This window comes from Lissotriton helveticus, chromosome 9, assembly GCF_964261635.1.
Source record: "Lissotriton helveticus chromosome 9, aLisHel1.1, whole genome shotgun sequence".
NCBI lineage: Eukaryota > Metazoa > Chordata > Amphibia > Caudata > Salamandridae > Lissotriton > Lissotriton helveticus.
The window spans coordinates 265,325,612-265,343,122 of record NC_136070.1 but is presented as its reverse complement, the minus strand read 5'-3'; the positions used below and the strand labels follow the sequence as shown (position 1 = coordinate 265,343,122).

Here is a 17,511-nt window from a genome sequence, read left to right as displayed (position 1 = left end):
AACCTCGGCAACAAAACTGGCCAACGAATGGCAGTGTGCTAGTCTCAACACTGCATTGAGGCCACCATCGCACTACTGGCTTGCCCTGGAAGATACTACAGGCAGCCGCTGCAGTTGCCAGAGAGATGCAGAAATCTAAAACCTGCAAAACACATATAATTTACTGTGGAGGTGAACAAGTAGTGGTGGATTTATGTCTAGCATCAGTGAGGCACACACACATTGAAAAAGTGGCAAAGGGCTATTTATTTTTTAGGTTTGAGTGTAAAAGGAAGCCAAGGAATGCAATACTGGTAATAATAAATACACAAGTGCAAAAAACATTAAAATCTAAAACAAGTCCTTTCCCTGGTCTGTGAAGTTAAAAAATCGAAATGTGTGTTGGGGGAATGCTAGAAAATGGTGCCTGTGATGGACAGGCCACAGGTTTCTAAAAGTAGAGCTTTCCACATGGCTTTGTACATGTTTTAATAAGCAGTGATGTCACCCTACATATCGCGGGCCTGTAACTACTACCCTGTGTGAACGAGAGCACCCTTGGTGACATGGTCACCCAAAATGACAGCAGTCACAGGTTTTATAAATACAAGAGTTACAGCACATATCAGGCTGAGAGACGCAGCCTAAACTTTATGACAAACAGGACCAGAAACCAACTATGCACACCCAACTGAGGAACTTGCTTAACAAAAGAGTGCCCAAGCTTTGAGCTCTCTATTGTTTATCAAAGCAGCTACACAATCCCAGTATCTATCCTTTGTTCCACTACTTGTCTAATATGAAACACTAGCCAGACCCAGTCAAGGCCAGAAATGGATGGTCTGGACATTACAGAAAAACTGGTAGTGTGTGTGCAATGCCCTCCCTGACACTATAAGGATCTGCAGAAATGCAAGACAAACACCTTGGTGGATAAGGTATACAAATATATACCTGAACACTGAAAGCATTACCTTGTACAGTTTCTCACAAGAGGACTCATGGGGTTGCTCCAGAGGGATGCAAATAGTTCAGCATCTGCTTGTCAGAGTGAGCTCCCTTTTCAGTAGTGAGTCTTCTTGTGGTGGGATGCCCTGCAGCTGGGTACGTCAGGCTGCATTTGTCCCTTCGGTGGGATTTGCTTAAGCTTTCACATGTGACTTCCTTGAAATTGCTAGAGGCTTACGCATCAGCATCTGCTTATGGGACGCCATTTTAAATTGCGTGTTATGATAACCTGTCCACCACGGATTCTTTTCCAGTTCAAGTCCACTTTACAGTTCAATTCCACTTCCTTGGAGTTGAGCATATGTGTTTTCTGTTCTGAGTCCATCAGGCACTCTTCATATCAAGACAAACTTTCGAATACCTATGGTCCTGCATGGCTGATTGCCCACCACAAACAAACATAAAACTTTAAAATGTTGTATGCTGAAGTGGTGCTCTGCCGACTGCAGTGCAAAGCGTTATCCAAGAGCATGCAGCCTGATGAATTGACTCATTCCAGTCAGTACATATATGCAAAAAAAGGTCAATCCTGGCATCACAAGAAATAAATGTGGACTGTGGGCCTCGGACAGCCTGTCTTCTGTAAAGGGTGTGCCTGCTTGAGGTCAAAAGCTTCAGGGAAAGAGCAGTAGAAAGTTGGAGTCAATGGATCCCCTGCATTCCCGCTCAACATTTAGAGCTTCATGGACACTCCGTGTAACACCACTTGTGGAATTACTATAAATACCATCACGTTTTAACAGGTCACAAAAAATAATGAAATCTAACCAAAAGGAAATGAATTGAATAGACTTCTCAACTCGCTGTTGAGTTGGCCAGTGAAAAGGCTCTTGCTGAGAAAACCTGCTTTGATCAGCAGTGGCTTGCGGTCCTTTATACTGCGATGCAAAGTGAGGTGCAGGTTGCTTACCTGCCACTGCAAGCGGCAAAATGTCATCTTTCAAGCTACCAATTTAATATCTGAAGATAAACTGCCCTAGTGGGAGTAGACTCCACAAATTCCCACTCTGAATACCACAGTCAATATACAAATCATATTCAGTTTCCTGTGATCGGACTAGTGGTTCATCACTCTAAATATGTAAAAAAAAAAAAATCACCTATACTTACATTTTAAAAAATAGCGAACAACTGAAGTGAGAAGGCCATGTTATATGCATCTACAACATTACTGCGCATATAACGAATGTGTCCTAATACTTTGCTACTAGTGGCATCCTTCATCCACAGTATACAGTGCATTCACCGCACCATATACAGGGTATTATAAAGCTTACTATTCAGAGTAATTACTGCTTTGTTGCTGCATCAACTGTTTACAAGGGGGGCTCAGTTGGCAGACATCAGACAGTGAGGATTTAGAGTGCAAAATATTCAGGAGATTTCAATGTGTCTCCAGCTGCACACTAACGTGGAAAACAAATCTTTAATGAGTCAGTAAATTTAGCAGTATCTCGCTCACAGTCCTTGAGTGGTCTGAAAACGACAAAGCTGCTTCTTCTTTGAGGTTCTGTTACTCCCAGTCTGAGGTTAGCAAGCATGCTAGATCCACAGACTTGTACTCCACTCCCTGAGATTTCATAGCCATGCCATCCTTGACCACTTGGTTCTCAAATCTCCTCCCAGCCATATCTCCACCTCTCATACACCAGTCAGTTCGCTCTCATGATTGTCGATTAATACAATCCAATTGCCTGCTTTGGGCAGCACCCTGCATGTTCTCAATCTACTTCTTACACATACTATTCTTTCACATCGGTCTGTAACCTATCATACAACAAAGCTGTCCTTGTCTTCCTTTTACCATTTGTGACACTGCTTCCCTCCCTCCTGTTTTTAGACTTACTACTGCCCTCTTCTATTAACATCAGTTGAGGATCTTTCAACAGGTCAGACATGTATAAACCTGACACTCTGTTTTGGATTTGAAAATAAAGCGCAAGTGAATCTTCAAAAGGCGCAAATGTCGGGAACACGTTTGATGCCTCCCCTAGTGGAGAAGACAGCCTCCCGATTGGCCCGGTCCTTCTTTCATCCTTCATGCTCTCATATAGAAGTCCAGGTTGATGACACCATCAATTCAAGTTCTGATCCACTCAGACTCGTATCTGGTACCCGTTAATGTCTGGCATAGTCTTCGGCTCTGCGGGCTTCTTATCCCCAGATGGTCTACAATGGAAGGGAGAACAAAGCATGATGTGAAAAAAAGAGGCGTACTGGCAAAAATAATAGCATGCCTATAATGATAAAGATAGTCACCAAAATAAAATCTAACCTGGCAAGAGATCTAACTAAAAACAAAATCAAATGAAAGCACACTTGAAATTTTGCAAATTGTCCCCTGTTGAGGAAGTACGGAAGCCAACTATACAATGTCTGCTCACAAAGATCAAACTTGAATATCTGTCTAGACTATGATCCCATGGACTAGATACAAAGTGGTTCTCACACGTGCACTACTGATTTAAGAGCTTGTTGTAACTGCTCTATTTTGCATAGTCAAACCATCTTTTCCGCAGTAGGACGCATTCCTGACGATAAGCATATCAAAATGTCACAGGCCATCTCACACCCAAATCTCAAGTTCCTACTGCGTAACAGTATGTTGAAACTACAGCTGTACCTGCTTCACAGTCCTGCAGTCTTAGTGTCCCTTTAAGCACTTAGCCACCCCTCACCTCCTAATGCCTGCCTTCTCGTGGGACATTCGCCTGTAGACTATATGTATTACTGCTAGAAAATGTCACCAAATCTCGTTCTAACATTGCCGGAGGCAACTGGGGTCTGGTCAACAACTTATGGGCAGTTAGTCAAGGCTTTGAGTACCACGATTTCGGTGTATTTCCCTAACCCTTTCAATACTGTCATCTCATTACTTATGCTTTAAACATATTCTGCAGCCTCACCCTACACACCTTTCCTCATCTCCTCTGAACAGTAACCTCAGTTCTTGGCTTTGTAACAGCTACTCTCCTACCCTTGCCCCGCCCAATCTTCTCCTTTCACAACAGGCAAGATTACTTTACCCAAGTTGCATTCTGTCTGGAATGCTTTGCATCTCACTCCCTGAATGCATGAAAAGTTCACTCCCTGCCTATTTAAATGACTACACAAAACCCACCATTTTCACAAAGCATTCAACACTAAACCCCAACCTCTCCCACGCTGTCCTAACCTATGCTTGCACAACCTTCTCCAGTAAACTTCATATCCATCATTACAACTAAACCTTGCTTTAGTTTTAGAGTCTGAACTAAAGGACCCTTCAAAACTACTGCTATTCCTTGGTTCCACTTTTCAAAGGAGTAGTGTTAACTGACTGACTGTATAGAACACAGCACATTTTAATTTACAAAGATACAGACAGAGACGGCTAAAGAATATCTAGGATATTTGGTGTTGAAGAACAGAGAGTAGTGTGTGGATGTAAACACAGTTTCACTCTCAGTAAACCAATCCCAATAGTGGTGATGCTTCACAAGCACCATCCGTACATGGACTGGCTCTTCCTTACCGTCGCTCTGCACGGCTGTTCCTTCGGTGGGGGCTGGACTGGCTCCGCTGAGGTGAAGATACAGATCCCTCCCTTTTGCGGTCTTTGCTGGGGGACGGCGTGCCTTTGCTGATCTGCAGGTATTTACAAAAGGATACATTTTTAAAGTTTAAGGGAGCTGGAGGAGGCGGTGGGGATTACATGGGTTTATCAATGAATTAGATAGGGTCTTGCACTATGTAAAAGGGGGGGCAAATTTCATGGATTGTGGATGTAGCCTAAACCTGCAGGTGTACTGTACAGGCTTCCTAACCCGTACCACAATACAAAGCTTAGATTATGGTTGCATACAGACCCTGTGAACAGTCACTCAGTAGTAAAATTTAATGGAGGTCAGTACTTACCAGTACCAACTCAAACTCCATGAAGCTCCTAACTGAGAATGGTAGGAAACATCAAACTAACAAAGCCCACACCACTTGAAGGGTTATTGTGGTTAGTGCGAACCAATGATCTGAGATCGGGAACAGAATGTAACGAAAGATAAAATAACAGAAACCCGTGATTGCCGTGGGTTGTGATCCCAACTTGAAGGCTTGTATTTTATTCCCATTTTGATGCCTACAACCCTCACACTACATAGGTGTTCAAGAATTAAAACATGGTAATGGTAGACATGCTCTATATGAACAGAATATAGCATAACATCTGATGCGGTAGTGAAAGTTTGTTTCCATTTTAGATCATAAGGAAGGCAAGACTAGTTTCATTTTCCTACTTGTTAGTGTTTAGAAGCATAATCCAATTGGAAACAACACTGAATAATTAAACCAGCTTTCTCATTTCTTCCAGCCAATGCATTCTCAATAAGTGTACTTTCAGCAGTGTGAAATGTTTGCAGTTGACAGTGACTGCTTGTATATCTTACTAAACAATTTAGAGCAATCAAAGTTACAATTATTTTCTCTTTGTATTTATCTCTATAAGTACCTGAATCACACTCCCCCCTATGAAACATCAACCCAAACCCAGGCAATGATCCTTTCTCCAGTAAGCAGGCATTGGTTGTTGTCAACCTCAAAGTGGGCCAGGGGGCGAGGCATCAGTGCCCATGCCCTGGGCCTTCCATGGAGACTGCACAGTAGGCAGGTCAAATGTGCCCATGGGTAAGGCTCAGGCAGATATTCAGATGACAACGCAGATTATCTTGCTGACTCTTCTTTGTGTGTGCATCAGGTTGAATATTTCCCTGGTAATACAAAAGGCTGTCCATCATTGTAAGGGACTCTTGCCCATGCGTGGAAGGATGGCATGTGCTACTTTCATGCAAATTTGCTTTACACTGGATGCTTGTAAGCAGCCATAAGCGGACACTAAGCCCTCAATTTCAGATAAATGGAAATATTGAATCAGTATTTTCGCATTTGGCTTCCTGACTTGCCCCCTGGGGTATGTCAAGTTACTGCTGTTAACAATGCCAACCCCCACCAATAACTCCTCAATTTTGGACTGATTCCCACTCACATATTTGACTGCTTTTTACAGGTAAACGTTCAGGAGACACAGGGCAGAAAGCTAGAGCATGGTTTTACCGCACTACTTGCTATCTTGATTTGGCAAGTAAGGAAAACATTACTTACCAGGAATAACCGGCTTGCAGCTTGTAGTTCTGTATATTCACATGCTAGCTCACTCCTGCTATCTAGTGTTGGGTGTGGACATTGAAAGTTGTCTTTCTTTGCAGTTTTGGCTTTGAGGAAAATTGTGATCCATCACAATTCCCACAATAGACCAGGACAAAGACTCCATTTCAGAGTGCTTTTTCCCCCTTTAAATATGAAAGAAGGTGTGTGGAGTGGAGTGTTGTTAAGCAGGGCAGTATGTATATACTGGTGCACTGGAATCAGGATAATGTATAAGCCTTCAAAAACCAGAAACCCAATACAGTTGGAGTGAGTGTAACAGGCCACCCTCTTTCCCCAGAGGAACCATGATGCAACTGTGCTGCATCCTCAATATTATCGAAGTATGAATACCAAATAGGTGATAACTATATAGCTACCTTTTTCCCTTTTGCTGCATGCTTTGCCTCCAGTGTGATTAACCAGAAGTGGTACCAGGGAACTAGGTTTCCCCGGGTCCTGAAGAAGAGGCAATTAGGGGCACAGCTGGAAACATGTCGAACATTTAGGAAATAGATCCATAATAATCTCCGTTCCTAAAAAAAACTCCCCTTTACTAATCTCCGTTCCTAAAAAAACTCCCCTTTAATTTTTAATCATACCGACTGGAGGTTCAAAAAAATAAACTAGCCAGGTATTTTCAAACCACGTACCACCATCACCACTTCCTTACCTTTCTTAGAACAACTCCTTTATCATTGTATAAGAATATCAGTAAGTGCTCCCAAGTAAGTTGAAGGTCGTAGCATGCCCCTATCCGCAACAGATCGGGAGGAATCCAATGATGAAGCATGCCACCAAGGGGTAATCCTGCTGGGTGAGGGTTTCACAAGAAAAACGAATGTTTTTCCTGCCAGAGGAGAGTCATTTTTCACACTTAACTGTACTGGGTTTCTGTTTTTTGGAACTATTATATGTAATGGATGCCAAACCCAGTGTATCCTCTTACTCATCCATTTTCTGTTTGGTAATGTATGTCTGCCTATGTGAAAACGTCATAACATGAGCTCGCATCCGAGGAATTGTGAGGGTGCATGTGAATCTAGAGCACTGCAAATTGGTTGTTATAGGCAAGTAATGTAATCCGTTTGTTGCAGGTGGTGCTGTAAATCACATGCTAGCACAGTCTGAAGAGCAGTGGCCTCCTCCCTAAGGCAGTGGCTTGAGGCCATATCTGGAGGATGTTTGGAACAAGGTTTTATGAACGGCTGGTGGTGTTCTTAGCAAAATAACTATTTCAGCCACTCACGAACACCTTAGCAACAGGAATTTTAAAGAAAGGTTGATGTCTGTTTTGCATGTAGGCTGATATTGCTGTTAAATAGACCCTAGTAGAAATGTACGATAGGGCTGATTTATTTCAGATGTAGCCAATAGCAGATGATGACCTATACAGAGGCCTACAAGGGCTGCTTATTTAAATTGAGACAATAGTGGACAAACCTCTTGCACTTGGCAGAGAAGCATGCACACTGAGTGGGCATACAAATCTCTTTCATTCGATCTTTCATAGATTCACATGCTTGAATCATTCCCCGTCAACAGACTCGGAACCCTTAGTTAAAATGTTAATATAGCAGTGCAGACTGTACACTCAATAACACTGACATTTCTCAAACACTTTAGTAATCCATTCACATCATTATGTATGAGGCAAACTGCAGCCAATCAGAGATTAGCACCCTCAGGTGTTCACCTGTCCCTTCCAACTGTCAGATTTCCCTAGCTTGCTACAGGAAGAAGCCTCTTGACAAGGAGAGGAGGGTGGGTCACAAGTAAATCTATGAAAGATGCCAATGCTGGAGAACCAGAGTTACAGGCAAGTAACTTTTCTCCATTCAGTGTCTTGACATTTAGATGGAATAGTCGATCCCAAAATTGTGTGGGCAGGTCTGCTCACTGAGGGATCTACTTATGTGGGTGAACAGATATGTCTAATAGGGTGGAAAACCACAGTTGCATTACCCAAGTGAGCACAGACGGAAAAGATACGTTGGCACTTAACTCATTTCCCTCACAACATACAGTATCAGCCGTAGTGGCTGAAAAGCTTAGGAAATATCCCTGACCAATTTAACAGTGGAGTGCTGCTCACGGCCTGTTGGTGGGTGAATCTGTGAATTAAGTTTTGGCTTTTTGTGATTTTTGGCATTGGCAAACAGATTAATTGAAAGTGTCCCCTATACGATGAAAGTACTAATAAAATACTTAGGAAATTATCTCCCATTCCTGCGTCTGCTGATGCGTCCCGCTGAGCAGTTCTGGGAAGTTGCTGTCCCCTGCTAGCAGGTGCTCTGCCAGAAGAAGGATGTGAAAATTAATGGCCGAATACTATATCTCCTGTACTAGCTGGATATAGTATGTGGTGGTCATTTTGCCTGTGGGGACGAGCACTATTTTATTGTGGATCATTGTCTAGAATGCATATAGCGCCACAGTCACAAATACAGGATATTTGGAAATATAAGCACAGGGTAAATTGGTCAATTTCAGGCAGCCCTCTTCATATGTCATCTAGAGAAATGTCAAAGATACATTAAAGCGGGGGTGGAGGGAGTACTGAGGTAGAGTTGCCTACCCAAATTCTGTATGGAGGTAATCCAAAGCAATATCAGACTTGGCAGGGGAGAATCTAGGGGGAGGAGGGAGGTACGAGATGGGGTCCAAATTACCATTGACATTGTGGTAGGGTTTGAGCCATATTGGGGTGGTACGTTAAGGGTCTTTATTGGGGACTGAGAACGGTACTATATTAAAATGTTCTCCAAGCACACAAAAGGTTCTGACGTCAAGGTCATGGTCCTAAGAAAGAGGCGGCACACCAAAGACCCGACACTCTTCGGGATCGTCATCTTCACAAATTTTAGCCTGTACCACACACAGGCATTAGATCACAAATTGGATTTTGGGACCCTGATAGAGTAAATATACTCTTGCCTTTGACTATTGGACCGATGATTTTGTACAGACCCTGCCTACTCGCATTAGAGGACACAGCATTATATACACACATTGCGCCCTGATTAAGTCTGCTGTTACGCCTACAGTGTAAAGACGAAACATGTGCTGGCAAGTGGAGAATCCAACAATAAGGGTGTAATAGGATGTAGAATAAAATACTGTTGATACCACGACCTCGACTTCAAAACCTTTTGTGTGTTTGGAGAACATTTTAATTCAGTTTGGATTTCCTCCAGTTGAGGAAGATCAGGTGGCTCTTCCAGAGCACCAAAGGTTATATGGACAAGTATTGTACGGAATAGATGTGTATTTACACTTCATAATAAACTACTTGTGTGCGCCCACATTCTCAGCCAACATTGTAGAGTTCTTAATATGAGAACGTAACAATGTTATGACTGAACTGGAGCTTGGAACCCTGCCTCCCTAAATCATCCTTTTGGGTTGTTTAGTGCATGGGAGGAGATGTGTGCCTCTGCAGTGACATTATGAGGAAAAGGAGCTCCCTGGCCCAGAGTTAAAGAACTGGGATAGCAACTGGTCACACACCGGGCTATCGGACATCGGCAAAGACCCCTGGCCTCCTCTCTGTGTCAGCCTGGCCCATCATACCAACGCGACTCTCCATGCTGCATCACTGGGAGGAGTTACACTCTTCCAACACATTGTCACTGCACATTTGGCTAGAGCAAGATCATAAAAATGGGCATCTGTTTCATATGTCTTTGGCCGTTAGTAGATCCCCTGTGATCCAGCCTCCCATGTGTCGAGGAGCAGTTGGCCGGTGGTAAAGGAAATTGTTGTTGTAACCACCTTCCAGTAGAGTCTGAGATTGGGACAATCACACAGGGGAGGTGGGAGATCCACCACTGGGGACCTACAATGGGTACATGTGTCAGGGGCATCCAGGAATATATGTTTAATGCGCTGGGGTGAGGGATAGGCTCTGGTGAGTACAACAATTGTATGTGCTGCAAAGGTGCATTGCGGGAAAGCTTGAGGGGGTATAACAGGGCCCTCTGTCACATAGTTACACTTGCTCTGTTAAGAAACGCCATTTTACATGCTCACATTCCTAAGTTGCCATCTCTCCCCAAACACAATGACATCTAACACACATTCATTTGCAGTGGTGGCTGGTGACTTTTGTAAGTGGTAGGGTGTAAAAGTTGGGGATGAGTGCTACATCACAAGCAAGCCAAGCGAGCAAACCTGACCGACACATTTGGGAATCGGGGGAAGTCTCCACAGTGAAAAGTTTGCAAAAAAGAGAGGCATTTCAGTACAAAACTATTTTACGTGCAATTAGACCTGGGGTTGAGAATTTTAAAAAGTTCTTGCAACTCCTTCCTTAAACTGACCTAATTTTGTTCACAATGGTACCTTTTATAATTTGGTCTGGCACACATTTAAATCGAAGAGAATCATCACAAAAGAGGCATTCACTGTCATTAAGCACAGTCAGGGGTAACGTGATAAGGGAAATAAGAAAGGAATAGATCATCTCCGTCAGCCCCCTGGTACTCCGAGACTCTAAGAACACAAAAACAATTGTGTCGGAGGAACGAAAGGAACTGGCGCAGACACTATTCCGAAGAGGCCAAAATCACATACAAACAAACGGTGACCAAATATAAACTCATGATTTTGGAGGCCAAGAAGAAGTTCTTTTGCGAGAAAATAGAACTCCCCAAAAACTCCAACAAGGCCTTCTTTGAGACCACCAAACAGCTAGCCGGTTACTCGCCCAGTCTACAACCTCCCCCTTCCCAATCATTTTGTGATACGCTGGCAAACTTCTTTTATAATAAAGTCAATGACATCTATACAGCCTTCGCCAACAGCGTAAAAATCTCTCCTAACACTCCCCCTGAGCCGGCCTGTATCCCCATGACTAGCCCCTCGCTCTCTCAGTTTACGGAGGTTTCTACTACCCAGGTCAGGGACATTATGTCTTCCATTAAAACAGGCTCCGCCCTTGATCCCTGCCCCTTCAAAGTATTATCCCCAGTCATGGAAGTGGTGCTCCCAGCCATTACTACCATCTGCAATACCCTGATCAACACAGGCATTTATCCCTCAGACTTAAAAAAAACTCTACTAAAACCTTTGTTGAAAAAACCAAACCTAGATAGGGACGAACTCAAGAGCTACCGACCTATCGCCAGTCTCCCAGTTTTGGCAAAAATCGTCGAAAAGGCTTTGAATGTCCAACTGTCAGCCTTCATAGAAGCACACCATCTACTGGATAACTCCCAGTTTGGTTTTCGCCAACACCATGGGACGGAGACGGCCCTGATCAAGGCTACAGAGGATATTAGAGCCATTCGGGATGCTGGGGGAACAGCAGTCCTGATACTGCTGGACCTGTCGGCAGCCTTCGACACGGTCGATCACACCATCCTGATCGACCGTGTCGAAGGCATGGGTATTCAGCATAGGGCCAAGACTCTTCTGGCCTCCTTCTTGGCAGAAAGAACCCAGGTGGTCACCATAGGACCCTTTCAGTCCCCCACCCTATCACTGCCGTGCGGAGTACCTCAAGGCTCATCCCTGAGTCCGACACTTTTTAATATATATGTGTCGGACCTTGCTAACATTATTCGAACTCATGGGATGAGCCTTACATCCTACGCTGATGATACCCAGCTGGTCCTAGCCATCAGAAACGACGGCCAAAAAATCGCCGATAACTTCAATCTGGGCATGCAAGCCATAGGGAACTGGATGGCATCTAAATGCCTCAAATTGAACTCAGATAAGTCCGAGGTGGTTATCTTCGGAAATCTAACCCCGGAATGGTCTTCCCGCTGGTGGCCACAGTCCATGGATCCTCCCCCTACTCCCGTTAGCAAGGTGAGGAACTTGGGAGTCATGTTTGACGACCGTCTCACTTTCTTCCCTCACGCCAACCAGATCACTTCCTCGGCATTCTATAAGTTGCGACTCATAAAGAAAATTCTTCCCTTCCTTCCGGCCTCAGCAGGCAAAACTTTGATCACGTCCTTGGTTTTGTCCACCTTGGACTATTGCAATGCTCTTTTCTTGAATACACAAGAAAGAGTTCTTAATAAATTGCAAGTTATTCAAAACGCCGCTGCCAGACTGCTGGGTGATGTCCCCAAATTTCAATCAGTGTCAGGAACCATCAGAGAACTCCACTGGCTTTCTATCAGGAATAGAATTAAATTTAAGGCTCTTTGCATTGTCTACAAGGCTTTGCATAACCAGGGACCAGCATTTCTCATTCATCAACTTACTCCCTACCGGCCCACCCGGTCTCTGCGATCCTCCGATCGACACGAGTTGGTGGTACCCCGCACCAAACTGGTCTCTTGGGGCGATAGAAGATTCCTTGTATCAGCACCTAAGCTCTGGAATACTTTGCCACCAGCCATAAAAAACCACCTTAAAACCTGGCTTTTTGATCAATGATCCCACCTTCCATTCTGGTTGAATTCAGCAGATACCTAGCGCCGAGATGCCCACGGGCCTTCGTTCGCGCTCTAAAAGTGTTTAAAATAAATAAATAAATAAATAAATTGATAGGAAAAATGCAAAGCATCGGTTAGTTTCTCTCTACAACACAGTGATATTGGCCTTTTATTAAATTAAATAACATTTGTAATAGAACCGCTGTCTACACCCTCAGGGTAAGGGGAACTGAATGTGCTGTTACCATCTGTTTGTCAGACTCTTGCAAATGATGCACTTCCAGCGCACCTGAGATGGTTATGGACTCGGGGTGGAGGCTGCACACATGCTGCACTCCTGCACTCCAGTGCATCTGAACATGTTCCAGACATGAGGCAACTGTGGCAAATGGTCTAATCCAAGTTCATCCAAGCCTGTCATGTACTAGGGCGCAGGGGGGCAAATCGGATTCAGCCAACGGCCTCATGGGCCACTTTCCACCAATCACCACTCTTGAGAAATCTTGAAGGTTGCACAGCTTGGTCAATGTGCCAGCTCAAGTAACAGCGCTATCAGCGCCAGTGAGCCCAACCTAAACGAGCTTATCACCTTTCTGGGGCGCATGCTCTGTAAGAGATTTAGGACAGAAATAAGGAGTTCATATTTTGAAGAATTACATTCTAATAATGGCGTTTTAGCACAAATGTTGTATCATACTCTCCGCTGCACATAACTCAATCGTGTGTATTTGAAAAAGTTGGAAGTCACGCTGGCCTCAAACACACACATCACTCATGGCTTATTTCACGCGTCACCATTTTTTGCCCTGCAGTTTTATGTAGCGAATGTGTTGGAGCGCTTTACATGAGAGCTAGTAAAATTGGGGTGTGTGAGTGTGCCTGTGTGTCTCTGATGGTGTGCCTGTGCGTATGTGCGTCCGTGTGTTTCTGAGTGTGTGTGTATGGCTTTGTGCATGTGTATGTGTGCGTGTGGCTGTGTGTGCACGAATCATTTTAAATAATTAAATTAAAATAATTAAATTGAAATAAAACGTACCTTCTCCAGGCCGCCTCAGCTCCTGGCTGGGTCCAGATTTGCACTTTTTCTGCTGCTCTCAACAGGAAGCAGCCACCGCGGTGCAGGCGCACAGCACCCCGGCCGGGCACCTAATGGGAGGCCCTTTTCTCTATGTAGGCTGCTTGCAGCCTACATAGAGAAAAGGGAGAGTGTGCATGACTGCTTTGGTCAGCCCAGGCCGACCAAAGCAGTCGGGGCCCACAAAAGTAGGCAAGTCACTCCCTCCTGCCCTTGAACAGGACCGCCCACCCACCCACCCACAACCAGGCTCTTCTGCTTTCTCAAAGTGTGACAAGCAGAAACATAAAATGGTGGTTTTACCATTTTATGTTTCTGCTTCTCGCACTGCAAGAAAGCAGTGGGGCGACGCCCCCACACCCCTATGGTGGAGCTGCCACTGTTCATTTGCATGCACATACAGGATATTATTCTTCAAACACAGTTTTGCTTGCGCAACCACTTCATATGCGCTCTATCAAAATACCTTGAACATCCTGTACAAGATAAGGTTCATCCTGCAAAATGTTATTTGTTTTGGCCACTCGGCATAACAGTTATAACAATAGAATAAACAATTGCTGCCTGACTGTGGCTTCAGCATGGTAATACACGTGAAGATATTTTACATACGACATCAAGCCTTTGTTTAGGCAGAGGAGCATTTTGCTGGCACTGAGAGGTCGATCCATGCTGGAATTCCAGCTCAGCAGATTCCTGTTTACCTCATGCAAGTGATGCTGTCCACCTCCTCACCAAGACAGGCAGATTAATGATACTTGCCTACAGGTAACAGGGATTTTGATCACCCTACAGGGATTTGGCAGATTCACTCATCTTAGACATGATAGGTTAGAATGTGCTAGGTAGTAGTGCAATATATTACAGAACTTATATGCATGCACATATTCTCTGTAATCAGCAAAATGGTTGAATTGTTGATCTTCTTTACCATTCTAGTAATGCTAATCACATTATTCGATTTCCTTTTCTTGATTATTGCAGTGCAAGTATTTTACAATGCTTCAATAAACATTTAAACGCTTTACTGTGTATTTCTTGTGTATCTCTTTGGGTATGCATAAGTGACTAAGCGAAAGGATTCTAGATCTGTTACCACGATTTCCTTGGGGAGTCCGGGTTGTCATGTTCTGAGGTTGGACATCCATTTGTTTCTCTGTAAGGTTAGGGGTACAGATGGTACACTGTGAGCTAGCAGGACTTAGGCCAACATATCCTGAGCGTGTGCTCAGAATCAGTCTTGCTCATTACAACGTTTGTTCCCCAACAAATGCACAGTTTTACTTGGCAAAGTATAAAATGTATGACACCTTGCCCATTCCGTCTTGTTAATGCCCTGCCAAATTCTGGCTCCCAAGTCTTGTGAATGTGTTGCAGAGGGGCTGGAGTATGTGTGATCATGGCCCATGTGAGCCAGGATGTTAGTCTCCTTCCATTACCTAGTGTGTGGAGGCCATCTGCATGGGTTTTCAGAACCGGTTCGGAGTCCTTATCTGCTATCACTCCCTCAAAAGTCAATAAAGAAAGCTGTATGTTAGGAACTATTCTGGATGGAGGCCATATTGTTCTACCAACACTTCAAAGGACAGTACTTGGCCGTTGTTGAATAGGTGAACCAACGTTGAGAGGCCAACTCGGTCCCAGGATCATAAATCTCGTTTGGAGAGGCTGTCAGGCCCCTTAGGAAGGCACAGTACTGGGATGGAAGGAGCATTAGGAAGAGAACCACAAGTGATCCAACAAGCCCTACGGCGACATTGTGAGGCCAACCATACCTAACATGGTAGCCCACATACTCGACAAACCCCCGACCGTTTGATTTAAAGGAGGCGCTAATGAACAAGTATCCTCCAGCTCATGGCCTTCAACCGATGGGCCAGCCATCATAGTTGAGCAGCCAGAGAATGTAATGCAAAGTTAGGGGCTCTCAGGCCCCTAGCTTCCGTGGAAGTTGTAACTTTGAAACGGTCACTCTGTGGCTTCAATTATGCGAAATGAGATCTCCCAGCATCTTATCCAGACCCCTGAAAACTGTTCAGCAGGGAATCAATGGGAGATTGGTGAAAGAAACGGGGAGCATTACCCTCTTCGCAATGGCTATGTGTCCCTTTACGGATAATGAAAGGGTCACATGGGCTCGAAGGGAGTACATCGCCACAATGAGGTTACCATCCAATAATTCTGACTCAATGTGGAAAATTCTGTTTCCAAATAACAGAAGGACCTGTCTTCCCATCGTGCTAAAAACAAAACGTAAATCCGGAATTTGTAAAATGCAGACTACTCACCCCTAAAGGTCTCAAGGCTCTGGGGGCCTTCAGGGAGATTAAGTGAGCCATTTCCCAGAGTCACATAGTGCTGAGCTGAGCAGAACAGGACATCATCTGCGTATAGTGAAACAATGTGTGTCCTGTCCAACGTGGGAAAACTCCAGTCTCTCTCCAAGAGGTGAGATTGCGCTGCGAGGGGTTAACCACTACTAGAGCAGAGAGTAGCGGGGAGAAGGGACACCCCTGCCTAGTGCCTCTACTCACTGGAATAGGGCAAGAAATCAGACCCCTTGTGCGGACCCACACCGTTGGTGCCTCATAGAGCAGTTAGTCACAGAGCAGTCAGGTCAATTTGATTGTACATGTTCCAAAGCTAAAATGGCATAACACTGAAAACAGTTAGTCCCAGCAGACGGAATCAAATGCTTTATCTAGGTCCAAGTCCAGGGCAGCAGCACATGGCCAATGCAGCTGTGCCTCTTCCATAACATGGTACTAACGTCTGTGTCCTGGGACAGATCTGTTCTGGTCAGCATGGGTTAGGCATGGCAGGACCTGTTGGATCCAGGAGGACAGCATTTCACTCCGGATTTTTGATCCATACTTAGGGTGTCTATAGAGCAATAAAATGTTGGACAAGTGGGTTCCTTTCCAGGATTGAATTGGGAGACCCGGAGAGCCTCCCGGAGTGTGCTGGAGAGTTGTTCAGACTCCAGCACAGAATCAAAGAGATTTGATAAACAAATATTTTTATTGTTTTATAGTGCAAACATTCATATTAACAATATCCAAGAACATTTTTAAGCAATACACTTTTATATCTGCCTTATTTCTGCTGTTGCCCAGGGTAATGTGCATTTTAGTGCCCTCAATAGTTTGTCTTCTACTCTGTCATATCCTGGGTCCCTTTGAAATGTTGCTCCTGGAGCAGGACCAGTACATTGCTCAACACAAACCTTAATAGATGCAACCAACCTGGGCCATTTGCCTTTCGCATGCTGGTGTACCTAAATCCAGTATACAATTGTATTGTGCCTCCCCATCCTCTGGTGGCTATGTAGTCCACGGTCACCGATGGCACTGGCAACAGCATGTGCCTTTCCCCCACGTGGTTTGTGCCGGGCCCATGGAGCAGCCCTGTTGATTCTAACGTGTCAGTAAACCGTTTCTTACAACTGATCTGAAATAGGATGTTTGCTTTACCCCAAGCATTCCTTTATATGGTGGGCAATGCCCCCAGCAATGTACCATTTCCTTACCTCCTCTTTCCAACTGCACCCGGGGGGCGGAAGGGCCATCAGGGGATCTCCAATGCATTGCTATGGTTCGTCGAGCAGGCACCAAGGGCAGAGCCAGGAACTTCGAACTGATCCTGCCAGGTTTCAGCAGTGTGTACAAGCCCAAGAGGCAGATCTCAAGCACATAGAGGCCCACCTTATTTAGAACTGTTGCCAACGTTGAAGTGACCACATACCAAAAGGCCACAATCACAGGACACACCCTTGTCATGTTTCGGAAGTCTGCATCTCTCAGAGCACATCCAGGGTCGATCTTCTCATCTGTGCCGCTGCCTGTGTGGTGTTCAGTATGTGGTGTGTAAATAGTTGAA

At 44.6% G+C, this 17,511-nt stretch overlaps 1 protein-coding gene across 1 annotated transcript in view; it reads right to left on the bottom strand.

The window, feature by feature from the left end:
- Positions 1-228: 228 nt before the first annotated feature.
- Positions 229-17,511, bottom strand: part of VASH1 (vasohibin 1) — a 124,225-nt gene continuing 106,942 nt past the window's right edge. Inside the window, exons 6-7 of the mRNA XM_078659941.1 lie at positions 4,502-4,614; positions 229-3,156 (exon numbers count right to left, since the gene is read on the bottom strand). Of these exons, the coding sequence (XP_078516067.1) occupies positions 3,084-3,156; positions 4,502-4,614 (186 nt within the window). The 3' untranslated portion in view covers positions 229-3,083. The remainder of the gene's footprint in view (positions 3,157-4,501; positions 4,615-17,511) is intronic.